This window comes from Drepanopeziza brunnea (genome assembly GCF_022702325.1).
Source record: "Drepanopeziza brunnea f. sp. 'multigermtubi' strain 214-2 chromosome Unknown ctg10, whole genome shotgun sequence".
Classification (NCBI taxonomy): Eukaryota; Fungi; Ascomycota; class Leotiomycetes; order Helotiales; family Drepanopezizaceae; genus Drepanopeziza; species Drepanopeziza brunnea.
The window spans coordinates 1,435,649-1,453,960 of NW_027094073.1; the positions used below are offsets into that span (position 1 = coordinate 1,435,649).

Consider the following 18,312-nt stretch of genomic DNA (forward strand, 5'->3'; position numbering starts at 1 on the left):
TGAAGCCTCAGTGCGGTATGAAGAGCTGAGAAAAGCGTTATCAACCAAGAGGGAAGATAAATGGTATCGGTGGTGGCGGCATAGAGGGTGTTGATTTCGGGGAAGGTGGGGGTCGAGGTAAATTTTCAACGCGGTTCGGTCACGGTTCTCGCGTTTCTTGATAGCGCGATATTTGGCCTCGTGACCACGCGTTAATCAATTCAGTGTCTATGTCAAGCCGATATCTGTTCACGCGGATTGAACAACGTGATCTGATTATCTTGCGTGCTTATTTGTTCATTCATCATCCAGTTTGTTTGCCATTATAAGGGTAGCAATATTCATCAAGGTCTGCAGGTACTTCTCTGTATCACGTGCGCTCACCAGTTCAAATTCGAGTCTCGGCCGCCTTGTACCGCCTCCGTCTTGCAGTCAACTAAGGCCACATGGAATAGGGGGCAAGATGGGTGCAACTTTCAAATCCTGAGGGCGGATGATCATGGCTCTAATTCATAATCACTTATCTATACCCGGACACGTGAATAGAGAAGAATTGGGCAAGATATCAAGAGTCATTTCTTCGTTGTAAAGATGCCAGCCCGAGCCACGAACGACCAAGAAGAAGGATTCAAACACCTCCAGGCCATAACGAGTCCCAAATTTTCAAACGACGCAATGCCTTCGTTACTTCTCTGTTGAACAGCAAGTGCTGCCTTCCTCCATCCAATCCGTCTCTCTTCACTCCAAAGCCATGTGGCCTTCACAGAGGGAGATCCATGATCTTCCCTGGATTCATGATCTCAGTACGGTGTATAGAGCTGAGAAGTTATATCGACTGGCATTTGGCCTTCATCACGGGAATTTTTCTGAGCTCTACAAGCTGATATACCCCCCCACTAGCTTCCTGAGGCTGCAACCTCCTCCGAAAACTCTTCGAGTCTATGCAATCGGTAGTCAATACCACGCAACCTCCTCCGAAATCACTTCCTTCGAGTCCATACAACCGGTACATTATCTACAAGCAAGTACATCTTTTCCTTCATTTACAACATCCTTTCTTTTTGCAAGAAACAAAAATCACCACCAGCCTCGCAAATAGCTCCCTCAGTCAAACTCTCAAAGGACTAGCAAAGCACACCAGCTCGTTGTCTCCAAAAATATGTGGAATACATTCCGTATAACAGCAATCATTATTGCCGCCAGCACGATCTTACCCCTATCTCAGTTCCCTCCTATACGAACCAATAGGCAAATATCTCGCCCCCAAACCTTCCCTTGTGAAAGTTGGTACCTTGGCGAATCGACTCGATTCCCCCTAATATTTTGTGTGATCAGTTCCACCACCTCAAATATCAACCCCCTTGGTTAAGCTTTTGGCTCCCTATGAATCAATTTCCAGTCAAATACTCCTCGCCTCTCCTTTTACTTGACCGCACAGGTCACCGCCAAAGCAAAGCCAGTTAGGAGAACCAGCTTCCCCTAGGAAGAAAGAAACGCGCTCGGCTCGAAAGCTCCTTATCACTCCAGCAGCGCGAGAGCTTGCTTATCTTCCTGAAATACAACAAAACGGACATTATTCCCATCGCCAGGAATATTCATAGCCCGATGCGAAGCTTTCCCAACTCAACATGGTTTGGGAAAATGGAAGAATGGAGGGCCTATCGGAAAGCTCACGGCTTTTAAAGACATTTGGTCTGATAAGTTCTTGAAATACATGGGTATCATTGGCTACCCGTTCTGGTCCTACGCCTTGTGCTGTCTATTTCGGGCACAGAGGTTTCTGTCCTGTAAGGACCCTTTTGGGTGTTTGTCCCCAAAATTTCTTTATGCGGGCCCGATCCACCATAATCCGGTAAAGGATATTGGTGTTGTACAGGCCTAGCGATCTTTCAAGTGTGAGCACCTCCCGGCCGAAGCTAGCATCCAAGTAGTCTTTCCATATTCTCCACTCAGGCCCGACTGCCAGGAGGCCTACGAACTCTCCATGATCCTTCTGGTGAATCAGGATCAAGTCGATTCAAACAGTCTTCGCCACTGAGCAGTCGACCTAGACCTCTGTTTTGTAGTTTCTAGCCACTCGAGCCGCCCGCAAGTTGATACACGCGGAACAGCAGGTTATTGCACTTGGGGAAACGTCCCTTGCGGGTTGTCACTCCTAGCCAGATTTCATCGTGTTCGAAATCAGGAGATTGACTCTCGAGGCTCTCTGATTCGGTCTGAGTTATCAATTCGCATAGCGCTACCTAGTGATAACACTTGGTAGGATTCTTTATACCTCAATCGTGAGAGCTCAGTCCACTCGCGCCCAGGGGCTTGTTTGTACAACATCTCCGACCATTCACTAGGGATACCTTGCTTGAAGGGATTTATAGCCCTAGCGAAGAGTCTCCTGTCCTGTGGTAAGTCGCCAAACTCGCTATGAAGTTCTCATAGCCGAAGATACCCCTAATATAGTCTATTTCCCCAAACTCGCCGGAAGGAAGCGGACCTCTCGCGGTGTCTGTGGCTCGCGAAATTTTACGCCATATTCAGTGCTCTCTGAAAGCTTCAAGACTTTCGCCATTCGTCCCAGGTATGGCTTAGCGAAGGTGCCTGCGTCACGGTCCGAACCTTGTTGTTCAGTTCTTGCCTCCAAGTTTTTAACGCTTATACCTAATCAGAGTTCTTGTGGCCGTTCGTTCTAGCAGTGGAATGCAAAGCTGTACCTAAAGTAGGTCAGGCTTAAACTCCATCCGTGCCACCTAAGCTACTGCTTGCGCTTGTCTAATAACAGCAGGGTTGTAGACAAGACACCCTTCTGTTAGCCAGCCGGGTAGGTCTACCGACCGCGTTCGATCGGCAACCCATCAAATCCGGGATAACGACCTTTATTCCCCTTTTTGAGATCCAGTCTAAATTCAGTATCAGAAGCTAGGTTTCCAATAAGTTGTCTGTGTTTTGCATCGATCTGTTTCTGAACTCCTTTTAGCATTCTTTCCTTTTGTGTTGGGTCCGATATTATTCTTCCACAGCCCTCAGCATGCCTTCTGGGCCAGTTTCGAATGACTTTGCAAAATGTGTTTTGTGATTTAGCGCATTATCCCGGCCATCTCACCCTCAAACCCAACTTACACTAAAGCCTTTGATATCCAGCTTCACTACTTCGGCCAATTTTCTGATCTTCTCTCCGATACGAATTTGCTTTAAAAGAATTGACTTTTATTGCATTAGATTCCCCGGGAACCAGTTCGATAGCTCGTTGCGTTCGCCGCACAGCTCGAGAAATAGTTCCCTATCGCGGTCCTCAAGGGCCAACAATAACAACAACAATCCCTTATCACCGCCCAGGAAACGCGGCCACCTCGATTTAGGACACTGAGAGCGCATCTATAACACGGCGTCCAGCCATCGAACGACAAGTTTGGCATGCCATCGCCTCAGACTGTATTGACAAACAGAGGCACAAGACCTAGCCACCAGTCTCATCTGTGTCCAGGACTCCTCCTTCAGCTACTCCCACCAGCAGCGAGGCCACTACTACCAATACCTGCTCTTCAGTATCGTACCTAAAAATACCATTTTACTGCTTAAGATATGGATCGACTAAACATCACTCTTGACAACGTTTCTAATAGGCTACTCTAAGGCAACAAATCGATCCCATTATCAGAAAAATAGGCCACGCTTCTGTCGAGATTTTAAATCATACTTGACAAAAGACGAACTGCGCCAAATTCATCGCCGCCTAGTTCGTCTAATCGACATACCACAGCGCTCGAGTAAGGAGGGACAAGCTGAAGCTGCTGTCATCGAACGTCTTACTGAATAATATCAGCGCATGGGATACGCTGCTCGTTGGATCGATACATGCTTGGGGCCTCCTCACGTTGTCAGGACCCCGGAACAAACTTCAATAGGGATCAAGGAAGGGAGGAGCCCGCGGAAGCCTTCCATAGTGCTCTCTTGAGCCTCTTGTTCTGTTAGTGGCATTCGCTCGATCTTTCTCGATGTCTAAGAGAGAGCCAGAGAAAGCTGGCGCGAGCTATACGAAGTTCTTCACAGGAAATAGGGACTCCTTAATCAAACCCCTCCCGGAGCTTCAGCTTTTACGCAAGCTACTCGCGATACGAATAACGCACGAAGACTTCACTTGGTATCACACCAAGTTTCAGTATAACGACACCAACTTAAGATATGCTTGCGGCAAGCGCAAGTCCCTTTTGCACCTCGCCTTCTATCGCGGCCAAAGGATTCAAGACCACGGACTCCACTTAGTACAATCCTCGAAGCATACAGATTCCTCAATGCTCTTCTCAGTAAAGCGGCCTGACTCGCTGAGTGCTACCTTGGATGCTAACTCTTGCTGTTTCCGTAGGGGATGTTGATTTTTTCAACGCGGTATTCAAATGTGGTCGAGCTAACGTGTGTGATCGTGGCGCCTTTAGGTCCCCACATGTCTAAGCACCATTTGAGCACGTCGCCGTGCTGCAATTCCAGGGCTCATTAGAACCAGATGCAAGTGTCCAGGCCTTCCACCCTATCTTGCGTGACGCTATGTAGCATTGAGCAGATTTGGTTTTGTTTTCTCACATGAGAAATCATCGCGTAGTAGTAGCCTTTCCTTCACTTGTCCTCTAGTACTTCTGTATAACTTTACGCTGTTCGACGTGATAGGAGGGAGAGCTTCAAGCTTTCCCGTTTGTTCTGCGGTTTACCCGCCCTGATGTCTCTCCTAGTAATCTCTTGGAAGAGGATCGTGGCAAGGAGATCCAACCCTTCTGAGTACATTTACTTGTTCTTTTCTCCCAACATGATGGATTGCTGGGCCGGGGGAAATTTTTGTATAAGTAAATCGCATTCCTCAAAGCCATGAGTGACTCTAGGGCTGGGCTAAAAATAGTGGAAGCGCCCATCGAATGGGAGTAAGTGATCATGCCCATAGGTGACCGACTGCTAAGAAGATCTTGATTTCGCCTTTTTCACGGCGCCTACGCTGTCGCTATGCCTGCTGGTGGAGAAGCAAAAAGTAATGAAACAGCATTCGCGGTGTCTGAGCATAATCCTAATTGCCCTGATCCTGTCGTCCGCTATTCAAAAGCGAAGACGTATTTTCCCATACTTCGCGATAGGCTACTAGTGAACGGGTTTGCCCGTACGTAGCAGGAACGCGGTAGAACTGCTGCACTGAGGTCGGTATTGACTAGCTGAAAGGGTGATCGAGTATTCAGAGAAGAGGAATGATAATTGAGTCCTAACGCAAGTACGAAATCTCAAAGAGCTCAAGAGGTTTGTTTATATACATAGTTACAAGCCTGAATAAGTACATGAATGATATAAAGCTGCTGCTGCAAAAAAAAAACCTAAAACAACCTGTTCCTCCGCCTTGGCCAACTCAAGAACCTCGGCCTTCCTTTCAAGCTCCCTCTTTTCGTCTGTTAGCTAATCCACCTGAAACCGATTATGTTCGAAGGGAGCTTTGCATCCGCGCTTCAATTCCTTGAACCGATCAGAGTCATGAAAATCCCGCGTCGATCCATCAGTTCGGTTTCGCCTGCAGTCTTACAGCTAGCTGCATTTGAAATATCTTCGGAAGCCTATCAAATGCGCATTCATCGTCAAGATTTCCGTGAGTGGGTCTGCGAGCGCTACAGAACCGGAGAAGGGTTCAAAGACTAGCGACAGACCCGACTTCGACAAGCATATATATATATATAAATATTAATCAAAAACAGCTTCTCACTCTCTCTCTCAATTCAAGCCAAACCTAGGAGGCAGAGCAAGAGTAAGAGCAAGAGGAAACCCACTTCCAGAGGGGAAATGCCATGTCCTCTCGACTCGACTCAACTACCGGTAGAAGAAAGGCCTCTATCTAGCTATCTATCCATCTATCCATCCGTCTCATGACCGACTTGCACATATCCAGCAATGCAAACTGGTGGTCAAGCCCCGCCCTGCAAGCAAGCAAAACATCACCACCACGAAGCACACCACCAAAGCAATGCAATATCAATAAAGAAAAAAAAAAGAAAAAAAAACACAGGCATAAGCACAGCAGGCGCATGTCTGCTCCTAACGCCTCCTTACGGAGCCCCGCCGGGCACACAGAAAAATCCGGCGCCCAAGTGACCAAGTGACCAAGGCCAGTCAGTATTGTAAGTAGTAGATATATATATATATATGCACGCCACCACATACTATGCACGAGATCTGTGAGTTGGACGAAGCTCCTATCAAGGAACAGCGGCTACGCAAGTTCATGTCATCAATTCACATATAAAACTGACGTGGTGGAAATTCTGGACTGGATGGGCTTTTACATTTGTTTTGGTATTGGTTGCTCTCGCTATGCTGTTGCGGCGCTAGCTAACCCATATGCTGCACTTTTCCCATGCGCAAATCGAGAAGCCGCAAATACTCCATCCCAGAACCATCGTGAAAGAATCCAGAGCAAGCAGAAACCGCGAAGACCACAACAACTCTAGCTTGAGGCAATGGCGTGGGCGCGTCGGCGGTCTCTCTCCTCGGCAATGGAAAGCTTGACACCCTTGCCCTTGGGCAGGGAGATCCATGGCTTCTCAGATCCAATGACGAAGACGTTGTTCTCACGGGTAGCGAAAGAGTTGTCTATGGCATCCTTGATGTGCACAATGTTGAATCCTCCATCGTGGCGCTCGCGGTGAGTGATGACACCAACACGACCCATGTTACGACCTCCGGTGGCCATAGCAATGACACCAGTGTCGAACTTGATGAAATCGGTGATCTTGCCAGTGGCCAAATCAATCTTGACGGTGTCGTTAACCTTGATGGCTGGATCAGGGTAACGGATACTGTTCACGCAAAGTTGTGTCAGCATTTCTGGGAGGGATTTGTATAGCAACCGTTGGTGTAGGCCCAATCAATCTCTCTGTATCGACCAAAGCTTGGACCAACGGCTGAATGATGTCTGATGGAACTGCGTTCCTGCATCGTGCGTGACCAAGAATGGGATGCTTGCTTACGTTCTAGCGTCGTGGGTGACCAGGTATGGGATTCCGCCCTTGCCCAGCTGGACTCTCTTGACCTTTCCGAGCTTGTACTCAGCCTCCTCTGTTTGGATGCGGTGCACGGTGAAGCGGCCCTTGGTGTCGTAGACAAGTCGGAAGTGCTCGCCGGTCTTCTCGATGGAGATGACATCCATGAAGCCTGCTGGGTAGGTGGCGTCGGTTCGGACCTTGCCATCAACCTTGATCAAGCGCTGCATGACGATGGCTTTTGTCTCGCGGGCGTTGAGCGCATACTTTAGACGGTTGCGGATGAAGACAATCAGGGGCATGCAGTCGCGGAGCTTGTGAGGACCTGGGGATGCTCGTGGAGCGTAGGCACCGGAGAGCTTGTCGAGAAGCCAATGCGATGGCGCGCTGAGGCGCTTTTGGTGCTTCTTGCTGTGGGACGAGATACGTTAGCATGAAGTCCCTGGCACACAATTTTGCGCCATGATATCTATGAGGCCGCGAGATTCCTGAGTGTATTCGCGGAAAGCTGATCTTTGGCTGGCACGCAGGTCTCGAATCTCTCTCAATAAAGAGCAACTGAATTACTTACAGTCCTTTACCCATGATTGCGGCTTGAAGGTCGTCGTCGTGGGGTGGTTTGTCGGAAGGTCGTTGACAATCACGAAAACTTTTGGGCGATGCAAATTGAAGAGTGTGCGTTCGCTAACAAGTCCGGGGCTAGTCCCCGGAGAGCTTAGCGCTTGGATCAGGTGACCACAAGCACCGTGATTGCTTCGTCCTTTCTGAGGTTTACGATATCTAGTGAGATTGCGCTTATCGATTTCGAAGCCTAAGGGTTGAATAGTATTGCTCCATTCCTTGCTGGTGAGTTTCGATAAATATACAACGGCACATGTACGTGGACCCTGCACTCCATTCGCCCTACCACACGTTGTCCGGGCATGGATCAACCAGCATAGTGAGATATCGCTAGAAATGGCTTAATCGCTTCAGGCTATTCCATATACCATATTGTCATACGAACGATCGACTGTTCCATGATGATTTGTCCGGATATCAGCATTTAGAACCGAGCTGACGTTCCCAATAAAAATCAACGCTCCTTCCTTCCCATTTGATAGAGAAACTTTGCTTAATCCTCTGAACAGATCTCAAAAGTCTCCAAGGACTATCAGACATTCCAAAACTCATTATCGAAAATGGTCTCCGACCTTCTTGATCTGATTCGAGATATGTATGATGAACGAGTCCCAACAGACGATGAAAAGACCATGAGGGAACTTGCAAATTCCACAAAGCTCAGCAGGTGACTACTACCTGAAGTGGATATTCCCGTTGCCAGGAGCAAAGATACTTGATATTGCTTGTGTGACGGGTAGGATCACAATCCCAGTAGAACGGGCAGTCGGTTCATCCGGTACGGTCATTGGGGGGAACATCATCAGTAGGTCACTCGATATCGCCATGTCTGAAGCCGATAAGCAAGGCTCGGATATACCAATCTTGGATCATGATGTTGCATCATTCGATGGTCTTACAACTCACGATGTCAAGGAGGCCATATTCGATATCATCACCTGCCGGTCCACCCTTGTACTGGTTGAGATTAGAGAGCCCTGAAGCAGACGTCAGAAACTGGGCTGGGCTGAAGAAAGACGGCAAACTGATCTTCGACGCTTCGATAAATGTGCGTTGGTAAATTTGCGGACGTGGCAGGTGCAAGGCAGTCTTGTTTCGATGCAAGTTTGATCTGCCTTGCTAGAAAAATATCCGACCAGCCCCGAGGACGTCTATCTAGTGTGTTGGTACAACAAAGCTTCCAATCAGTGGACCCCCCATGGCCACAACCTGGCGGTTTTTGACCTTCCAGCCGTCGTTTCCATTCACAAGCTCGTCCACCCATTTTCCCCATACGGTGAACAGGGTACCGGCCTTGGTGCCAGTCCCAAATTGCTCGAATGTGTAACTGAACATATCAGTATCAGTATTCGAGCGCGTTCCCCTGGTGGAGGTGGATTCAAAACAGACTATGTTATTGCCTTTGCGGATTTCTTTTGTATATCTGCAAGGTAGCTGGTCGTCATCCCATGCTGGGTCGGAATACCATAGAGAGAAGCGTTCATCGCAGCTTCGATAGCAGGTAGGCCAGTCAGAACGCCGAGGCCAATAGTCGTGAAGTTTGCGACTGCATCGGATGTATAGACCGAAGCAAGATTGGAATACGTCTTGGTATCAAGTATTATGCAATACTAGATGAAAAGGTGGTCAGTCGTATCCGATCAAGACTGGAAAATGGGAAGCCCAGGCACTACGAGAGAGTCGTCTAAAAAAAATGGGGACCATTCCAGGTGTCCGCTTGCTGTGTCCCTATACGTACATGAGCCAGGACATTCCTGATATCGGATGCTGGATCTATAGAGAAAGATGGATGTCCGTCTGCGCAGACCAAACCTGCAGTGATGGTGACGGCGACGGTGAAAATTGATGAGAGACGCATAGCGAGTTGTCAGAAGCACCTTCTTTCGAGAATGATGACCTCAATGTCTATCCGGACTCCGGGCTCTCTTTATAGCCCTGATCTCTCAGTCACAGCAGGGTTCGCATTGCTTACATCCGGCATACCCTTCAAGCTCCCAAAAAGCCCGAATATGAGATGATCTTAGCGAAGGATCAGATGGTGCCGTGTTGTGTTCCGAGAGGCTCATCGGTTTAGTCTTGGCAGTATTTATGCGGCTACCGGCGCCACACTGATGGCTGGTGTATGATCAGGAACCGATAATCTCCAGTCCTGGCCGAATATCTACTGCGGATGTCCCTGTTGTGCATCCGGCTGCTCTATTTTCATTTACCGTCTAGCTGGGAAATCTGCGAGACACGGTGTCACGGTCACATTGTGGCTGCTCACTCTTCAGATCCAGATGCCGCTTTGTGTTTCACTCAATTCCATTTTCGCTCCATCCTGTACTATGAAGTGTTCCTCTGAAAGAGTACCCGGAAAGATTCAGGTGGGATCTCTCCTACCCAATCCCCGTCCAATATGTTACCTACAACGAACTCACCTTCGAAAGCATTTATCATCATTTCAAGCCTGTTCCGAGGAGTCGCCCCTCTGATCTCCCTCTCGATGGCTGCTTCCGTCCAGGGGAAATCAAGAGGCATATCATAGAATCGTTTGTAAGCGCAGTAGCCCGATGGCAAGCAGATGATACCGAGGATCAGAGCCCACCACGAATACTCCGCACCTCTGTAGACATTGGCGTATATGATCTCAAGTGTGTTTCCAAGGGCGGAACACAACGCGAACCGATTCATTGTCCTCCTCTCGAAAGGTGCGCGGGGTAGGATCATCGTGAGGTGGATGCAGCTGCTGTAGAAGAGAAGTGGACCGCAAGTGAGCATCCACATGTTCGTCCAGCTCAGGAACTGCAAGTCTTGTATCAGCACCTGTCGCACGCTGCAATTTTTTTTACCGGAGTACGTACTGGGAACGGGGCAATAACTATGCCGACAAGAAGCAGTTTTTGCATCAGAGTCCATACCAAGGCGTAGTGTATCGATTGGAGACTCCTCAGGTATTCTGGCCCGTAAAACACCAGGTCCTGCTCTTCCTGAAAAATAAGTCTTTCTTGCTGTGCATTCTGTGCGCTGAGTTGACGGCGCTGTTGGTACTCTTCGTCTGATTCGCCCTGTTCCCGTTCTACTATCTGCTCTTCTGGTGCCTCTTCTAACAACGCATCTAGATCTGGCATTGGGATTAAGCGAAGATCAACAATTTGCTGCTCGTTCCACCCTGTAGGCACCTGGATAGCTACAGATTCAGCAATGGCTCATAGATCTGGCGTTACTTGGCAGGAAACAGATGGAGTATGTTTGGATAGCACACGAGAAGAGGGCTTTCAATAGAACGTAGCAGTTGCTTACACGCGTGATTTCTTCTGCTTCTTGAAGCTGGCGTATCAGCTTATACTCTTGTCGGCATTCTGGGCAACTGCTTCCGCCTCCGGCTACCCACTGGGAAATACAGTACTAATCGACGAGTCAGTGGAATTTCCCCTCTTGCCCAGAGTTCCGGGTCTTGCAGCAATCTCAATCCAAGCACGCCTGAGGAATCAGTTTTGACCTACAATCCCGTAGAAGTGGCCGCATGGCAGCGCACAAAAAGTGTAGCTCTCGCACCTCAACCCTTGGTCGGGATAATCGTGGCACATGTCCCCCCTACAGATCGCGCACTTCTCTTTAGCCTCCGGTATTTCGGTCTGCCAGACAGGCCTGAAGAGTTCTCCGCAGCGATTGTAATCGATCGGCGCACCCGGAATCCCTTCCAGGACGAAGTAGGTGCGCTCCCGGTCCGATATCCCCAGCCTCTCTTCTTCCCTGCGAACTTGCTTATACTCTGCTTCTCGCCGTCCCTGACGAAAGTCCCACAGCGGTCCCGTGATGAAATCCTGCCTGCGAAGCCAGAGCGTGTACTTGTCACACTCCTCGTAGTCGACCTCGAGTAGGGTGACGTTTCTCATCACGTTTCCTTCGACGGTCCCGCAGCGAGCGCCGGGGGCATATTCCCGGTACTGGAACGGGAAGAGGAGTCCTGTCCACCTGAGATTCGACCGGGGTTAGCTTGAGATCTCCGTACTCGAGAAAGTTCTTTTCGTCTCTTCTTGCCTCGAGGGCGGTTGGGCTTGTTGTGCTTACCTGCACCGGGGACACCACTCGTTCATGAGATAGCTCACACCGTACACAAGCTTGTTGCAGCTGGGGTTTACGCTTGGAAGGTCTACGATCTGTCTGTGGGTACAGTTATGAAAAAAGTTGCGCTGGTTCATGCGGCACATATTGGTGGCAACGGTAGAGCTTAGAGCTCTATCCTGGCTTTGGCACACGGGGTGTTGGGCAGTATTCGTGCGGGAGACCTTCGTGTTGACTTACAAGCCACTCTCGGTTTTTGAAGTCTGGTAGCAGAGAGAATAACATCGCCGTCTAACAAAGGGCTCTATTGGCTTTATTGCCGGAAACTATGGAATGTAAATTTACCATAATATACCCAATTACCCGGAAATAGTGATAGGGTAGGTCTGCTGTATGCAAAAGAAACTCAGGGGAGATATAGCAACAGTCATCTTCTGCTTTACAGCATCATAGAGAGAGGCAATCACATAGAATATATTCAGCATGAGTGTTCACTACGGAATTCCATCTTTCAGATTATATCAGTAATATTTTCTGTCCTTTATCCCCTTTCCCTTTCCGGCTCAAGCGAAGCAAATCCAAAGCCGCTTTCACCCACCCACCCTGCTTCAAAGAAGTTCTTCGTCCCTCCACAACAAAGGGCACACTCCGTTCGAAAAGCAACAAAACCCTACCTAATCTACGTCCCTAAGCAATCAATCGATCTCCTAAGAATAAAATCACCCCCCAAAAATATACTTATCCCCAAATATTTGCGCCAGAGCAAATATTCATCATATATATCTACCTTAACCAACACCCGAAAGCCGAATTCACTTTCTTACTCGTGGTGGCCACGCCATTACCATTCCTCGCGCGGCCAATCCCTAGCAAAAAAAAGGCAGAATCCCAACCGCCTGACTGCCTTCTCGTAACACCCTGCTGCAAGCATACATAGACTCGAAATCCCAACAAGCGGTTCTATCTATCCATGCTTCTCGTCAACTTCATCTCCCCCCTCCCTCATCCCAACCCCCTCCAACACCCCTGCAAAAGAGCCAGCCAGCCTCAACTAGTTTTGTCGCTTGTCCCATCACATCACGATCCTCTTCCCATTCATTCATTCTTTCTTTCTTTCATTCACCATACCGGTAGTATCGCTACAAGCTACAAGAAAGCCAACTAACTAAACAACATGTACACATACAAGTCTGAAGTGCTGTCATTTCTCTCATGCGGATGTATACGTATACGTATACGTATACGTATCCTTCCCTCGTACGCATAAGTATCTATCTCATATATATACATATATATATATATAAACATCACCATCATCACCATCATCATCACCAGCAACGAGCAACCAAAGCCAGAACCCTGGAAAGCGTCTCTGATCTTCGTAGATGGCTAGCAAGCAAGCAAGTAAGCAACCATGCTATAACGCTGCCGCGAAAAGTGTCTCTCCATCTCTGGATCTGGCCTCCCGTCCTGCCCTCAGATGAATCCCGAGTCAGCGTCAAGCCTGAGCCTGAATAGAAATGATGAGAGCAGTAACGATGATGATTGTGACAGAGCAAGCCGAAAGCCTTCTCCTCCACCTCGTATTTCCTGCCAAGTTATGTATCAGAAAAAAAAAAGGAAATGGAAAAAAAAATGAAAGAGAGAAAACAGGTCCGCACTGTTACCCATCTACCGTAAGGTAGTCGTCTCGACTATTATCGAGGGGTATTGATCGAGCTTAAAGATGAGGTAGGTACCTACTTACTCATCGAAGCGGGGTAGCAGTAGCAGTAGCATGCTTATCGCTTATCACTCCTGCCTCTAGAGTGAGTACCTACATACTACATAGATACCTACCTAGGTACCTAGGTACCTAGCTTGCCAGAAAATCCCCAACCACCTTCTGAGCATACAACACGGATTGGAAACAAGAAGAAAAAGCATTGATTGGACTTCTCGATGATGAGCTTTAGCCGCCCGCTTCCTGCCCTCCGCATTGTGGCAGCCCTAGCTCATTCCGCGATGGGGAGACGGAGGAAAAACGGCTAGCTCGGTACCGGTAGCTAGCTAATAACGGCTAGCTAGCTCACCGATAAGAACCCGCTCGGTACCGCTACGGGGTGTTATCTAAGGTACCTATATACCGGTACTCACTCCACTTTTCAGCCTTTGGCAGGATAACCAGATCCTGGGAAGCGATTTATTGCAAGCGAGAGAGAAAGAGATCGTCGGCCGGGCAACTACTGCTGTCTCTTGGCAGTTCTTCCTCCAGCTTATTGGGAATCCTGATTTTTTCTTTATCGCGCGGCAGGAAGGATAGAGGAGCATGAAAGGACTACTACCTAGCTCTTGGATTATTTTGTGAGAGTTGACCTCGCAAATTTTTGGGCATTTTCCCTTCCCACTCCTACATTTGCGAATGTCTGCTTAGCTAGAGCCTGCGAGGTGGTAGGTATAACTTCCAGGCAGGCTTTCACAAGGACGAAAAGATGTCGAGTCTGTTTAAAACATGTGCTGTTGTTGTCTTCGGACTCTTGGCTACTACTACTTCTCGAGTGGCCGCTTTCGAATACAATGACTCGATGCCGTAGTAAGTATATTCATCTTACCTCGCGAAGCCCGATTGGGATTCCCTGAAATCATGTCAGATACGTATACTCGAAAAAAAAAAAAAAAAAAAAAAAAAAAAAAAAAAAAGATACTTAAAAAGCTGATATGTAAAAATTTAAAAAATTCAGTCCCACGCCGTCATCTATCTCTGCCTATGAAAGCCTTTCCTCCACCCTTGATACGATCCTGGCCAGAGGCTACCTCAAGGTTGGAACCACCGGCGACTACAAACCATTCACCTACCTCGTCACCAACGCCACTGCCCTACCCAACGCAGCAGCCATCAACACCAGCTACATCGGCGCCGACATTGATGCCGCACAGTCGCTGTCCAACGCCCTGGGTCTGCCCCGCCCGCCCCAACTCATCCCCACCGCATGGGCGAACCTCACGAGGGACCTAGCCGCCGGCAGATTCGACATCGTCATGGGCGGCGTCAGCCTCACGCTGCCACGGGCCCGCACGGCCATGCTCTCCACGCCCATCCAGAAGGTGGGGAAGACGGGGTGCGTGCGGTGCGGTGACGCTGGTAGGTTCACCAGCCTGGTGGCCATCGACCAGGTCGGCGTCCGCGTCGTGGTGAACCCGGGCGGCAGCAACGAGGCCTTCAACAGGGCGAATCTGGTAAACGCCGAGATCGTGCTGCTACCGGATAACAACGCTGTTTTTCAGGCTGTCCGGGACGGAAGCGCGGACGTGATGATCTCGGATCGGATAGAGGTGGAGCTGCAGGTGAAGCTGCACCCAGGCGAGCTGTGCCTCGTGAACGAGGTGCCATGGACGTTTGAGGAGCTGGGGTATATGGTTGGGAGGGATGTGGTGTGGAAGGGCTTTGTGGATCAGTGGGTGCGTGTCATGCTGGGGAGTGGTGCTTGGAATGAGACCTTGACGGATTGGATGGAGTATCGATGGCCGAGTGTTTAGAGGCTGTTGCTAGATAAGTCATGATCTTCTTAATTTGGTGCAGGAGACTCCAAATTGCCAACTAGAGATTCCAAGAGCCAGGTCGCAATTTTCGCACCTACAAACTATGCCTTGAAGTGCTCTCGGGGCGCTAATTGGCGAACGGGATGATGCGGATTCGGATTCGGATTCGGCTCGCGATGAGCAAGCTATTTTGTAGAGGGAATCAGGCTCCGCATAGTGGAAGGATGGTAGGTAATATGTAAACAATCTAGAGAGGCATAGTGAAAGAGAAGGTTGGAGGGTGTGGGGGAGATATAGATATGTAATCATTGCATGTATTCGTATGTATGTAGATGATGCTGCGTTCAGGGAGGAACGGCTACTCGTCTATGTAAGTGTATATCACGTGATACAGCACATGACAGAACACTATGTTGCTGTCACGTGATACAGATAACATAGCAAATCAAATCAGGAACACGAGCTCCAACACAATATGAGCTGAATGGGATGGTATACAGAACGACACTTTAGGTGCTTTGGGCTTGGACTGTGTACGTAAGTTTGCATAATCTACGAAGATATCGGCTTTGGAACTTGGGTTGGACAGGAAGGGTTTATTAAATCCGGATTCGGATTCGCCTAAGCGGTGTGATAGCGATCCGGGAGCAGCGGTCTCCGCTCCTGGCCTTGCTCTACATCTACATCTACATCTACACCGGTGACCACAATCGCAATGCCGCTCCTCCTCTCCCTCTGCATGAACCACGCCAGGGCCAGACTCAACGTGAAGGGGATTCTATCTCCCGTCAGTACATGCCGGGAGGAGAGGAAGTAGAAAGCAGCAAGGTAGGAGGTGAGATGCCGGCGTGACTTACGAGGCGAGAAGTGTGAGGTCGATGATGCCGCCTAGCGTCCCGTTGAGGCCGCTCACGTCTGTCCGCTTCCAGGCGAGGCCGAAGACCTCGATGGAGAGGAGGGTGGTAATGAAGAAAAAGGTCTTGACGATTTGCGAGTTTAAGTAGAGGGTCGGAGTGAGGGTGCGGCGGAGGAGGAAGACGGCTTCGTTGCTGAGGAGGAGGAGGATGAGAAGGAAGAAGATTAAGATGGTGAGGTAAGATCTGCGGGGTGTTGGTTAGTATTCGAAGAGGTGTACCGAGGAAGATGCGGTGGTGAAATGGGTTTGTAAAAGAGAGATGTTTATATTGGTTATAATTAGAAAAAGTGAAGAAAAAGTGGACTGGTTTGGTGAAGGAGGGATACTGATCCTGGTTGTGTTTGGGAATAAGGGACATAGATGGCGATCTCTGTTGTAAGAGTGAGGCCGGTGTGGCAGGGGGAGAAACGTACGGTCCGAGAGCGCCCAGGTCGCCCTTCGCGGCCATGGCAGCGACGAGGAAAGTAATAGCATAGATGTAGACAGTAATGGTCATGAATTGAATAACCCATAGGAGAACTGGCAGCCCGCAATGCATTGGTATGGTGATCTGATCCGAGCCTGCTGCGCGAGGCATAGTGAGCGAGTGAGTAGCAAGCAGAGAAGCAGAGAAGCAGACGAGCAGACGAGCTGAAAAGCAGCAAGCGAAGCGGGCTGAATTATCAACAGGATGAGGAGAGTATGGCAAAGAACAGACGAAGACAGGAGATGTACCACTTTTAATATCGAACCCGAGGTTCATGGACCTTGATCACCCATGGGCATCCGGTCCCTCATCCCTCACGACTTGGGATGACCTGTGTAGAAGGGCTTGGTGGGATGAGCACGCATGAGCAGCCATCCGAACTTGAATGTGTATGTTGCCTCTGTCGAAGCTGAAATGGAATGGAATGAAATGGAATGGAATGAGAGCATGAACATACGCATAAGCCTACGGGAGCATAAGCATGAAAAAGTCGGATAGAAGCAAGTAACGGTCAAAACCAACGATACATTGCCAACCGAAACCAAGCACGGACCGGGGGGGGGTGCACACGTGACCGAACCATGTTTGATTGATCGAGGGGGATCGTCGAATTAGCCAAACAAGCAGCATGGGGGAGGAAGGGGGGGGGCCCCTCGGTATCGGGAGGCGATCTGACGCACAGACATTGAACTTTTGATGTTGATCTTCATACCGGTACCTACTGTAGGTTCTCACTCTCTTACCGACTTGACTCTTCCTGACATGCTGGTCTGGCCTGGCCTGGCCTGGCCTGGGATTCGAATCCGAATCCGAATCTGAATCTGAATCTGAAGCTGAAGCTGAATCGGAATCGGAATCGGAATCGGAATCCGAGTCTGAGGATAAGCGCGCTCTTCCGTGTTACAGTACCAGGGTGTGGTGGTGAAGCGCGTAGCCGGATAGATTCTCGTCAACAGACTCCAGAGAGAGAACAAGAGCAAGAACAGGCATAAGAACAGTAGCCATCACAATCACAATCACAATCACAACTTCCCCCTGCATGATTGATGTAGAGTATTGAGAGTTGAAGTCGAGCGTCGCCGTCGAGATTCGAGATTCGAGATTCGAGATTCGAAATTTAAGATCCGAGCTCCGAGCTGGCTCACTTGTCAAGAGAACAGGAGCCGGCGTGGACCCCTGAATTTAAGTTCCCCGGTGAAGGTGATTGGCGGGTTCCCTCCTGCGCCAAAATGGGGAAAGTAAAGTAATAGGGGAGAGAGAGAGAGAGAGAGAGATACAGAGCATGCAATGCAAACGCAAATGCAAATGCAAATGCAAATGCAATCGCAATCGCAATTGCAGTTGCAGTTGCAGGAAATTAACAGCAAGATTATTAGAAGAATTGGAATCTCTTTTTCGCTCCATCTTTCGGAAATACAACGAGAGCCTTTCCCTTCCGCTCCTATCCTGTCCTCTCTTGTCTCTCTCTTCCTCCGGCCGTCATCTGTGGCTCTGCCCCCCCCCGCCGGCGCCTCTCACTTCCACTTGAAAACTTCCAGCCTCAATTCTTAAATAAGCATTATACTTCAACAACGCCTACTATTGTATGTACAATATATCGGCCTAGCCAGCCAGCCAACAAGCCATCCATCTCGCTTCACCTCCCTCCAATTCACCTCACCTCACCTCACCTCACCTCACCTCATCACCTTCCTTGACGTACCCCACACGCTCCTCAACCTGGAGCTCCCGAAACATCCACCGAGACCTCCGCACACCCAATCCAGACAGTA

The 18,312-nt window shown here is 49.2% G+C and overlaps 6 protein-coding genes across 6 annotated transcripts; 2 read left to right on the plus strand and 4 right to left on the minus strand.

Annotated features, from left to right (window-relative positions):
* Nucleotides 1-6,436: 6,436 nt before the first annotated feature.
* On the minus strand, nucleotides 6,437-7,556 carry L3040_006060 (40S ribosomal protein eS4; the record flags this gene model as incomplete). The annotated part of the gene is made up of 3 exons (XM_007288501.2): nucleotides 6,437-6,788; nucleotides 6,960-7,382; nucleotides 7,543-7,556. The coding sequence occupies 3 exons, from the start codon at nucleotides 7,554-7,556 to the stop codon at nucleotides 6,437-6,439; spliced, it is 789 nt and encodes a 262-aa protein (XP_007288563.1).
* Nucleotides 7,557-8,152: 596 nt separating this feature from the next.
* On the plus strand, nucleotides 8,153-8,573 carry L3040_006061 (uncharacterized protein; the record flags this gene model as incomplete). Its single annotated transcript, XM_007288500.2, has 2 exons — nucleotides 8,153-8,259; nucleotides 8,333-8,573. 2 exons carry the CDS (start codon nucleotides 8,153-8,155, stop codon nucleotides 8,571-8,573), a joined length of 348 nt encoding a protein of 115 aa, XP_007288562.2.
* A 174-nt stretch (nucleotides 8,574-8,747) lies between these two features.
* Nucleotides 8,748-9,450, minus strand: L3040_006062 (uncharacterized protein; the record flags this gene model as incomplete). Its single annotated transcript, XM_007288499.2, has 3 exons — nucleotides 8,748-8,919; nucleotides 8,982-9,202; nucleotides 9,331-9,450. The coding sequence occupies 3 exons, from the start codon at nucleotides 9,448-9,450 to the stop codon at nucleotides 8,748-8,750; spliced, it is 513 nt and encodes a 170-aa protein (XP_007288561.2).
* A 411-nt stretch (nucleotides 9,451-9,861) lies between these two features.
* On the minus strand, nucleotides 9,862-11,785 carry L3040_006063 (uncharacterized protein; the record flags this gene model as incomplete). The annotated part of the gene is made up of 6 exons (XM_066156330.1): nucleotides 9,862-9,932; nucleotides 10,013-10,376; nucleotides 10,436-10,753; nucleotides 10,875-10,979; nucleotides 11,078-11,549; nucleotides 11,646-11,785. The coding sequence occupies 6 exons, from the start codon at nucleotides 11,783-11,785 to the stop codon at nucleotides 9,862-9,864; spliced, it is 1,470 nt and encodes a 489-aa protein (XP_066011283.1).
* A 2,325-nt stretch (nucleotides 11,786-14,110) lies between these two features.
* Nucleotides 14,111-15,155, plus strand: L3040_006064 (uncharacterized protein; the record flags this gene model as incomplete). Its single annotated transcript, XM_066156332.1, has 2 exons — nucleotides 14,111-14,211; nucleotides 14,360-15,155. The coding sequence occupies 2 exons, from the start codon at nucleotides 14,111-14,113 to the stop codon at nucleotides 15,153-15,155; spliced, it is 897 nt and encodes a 298-aa protein (XP_066011284.1).
* A 624-nt stretch (nucleotides 15,156-15,779) lies between these two features.
* On the minus strand, nucleotides 15,780-16,816 carry L3040_006065 (uncharacterized protein; the record flags this gene model as incomplete). Its single annotated transcript, XM_007288496.2, has 4 exons — nucleotides 15,780-15,936; nucleotides 16,016-16,258; nucleotides 16,488-16,635; nucleotides 16,789-16,816. 4 exons carry the CDS (start codon nucleotides 16,814-16,816, stop codon nucleotides 15,780-15,782), a joined length of 576 nt encoding a protein of 191 aa, XP_007288558.2.
* Nucleotides 16,817-18,312: the final 1,496 nt, after the last annotated feature.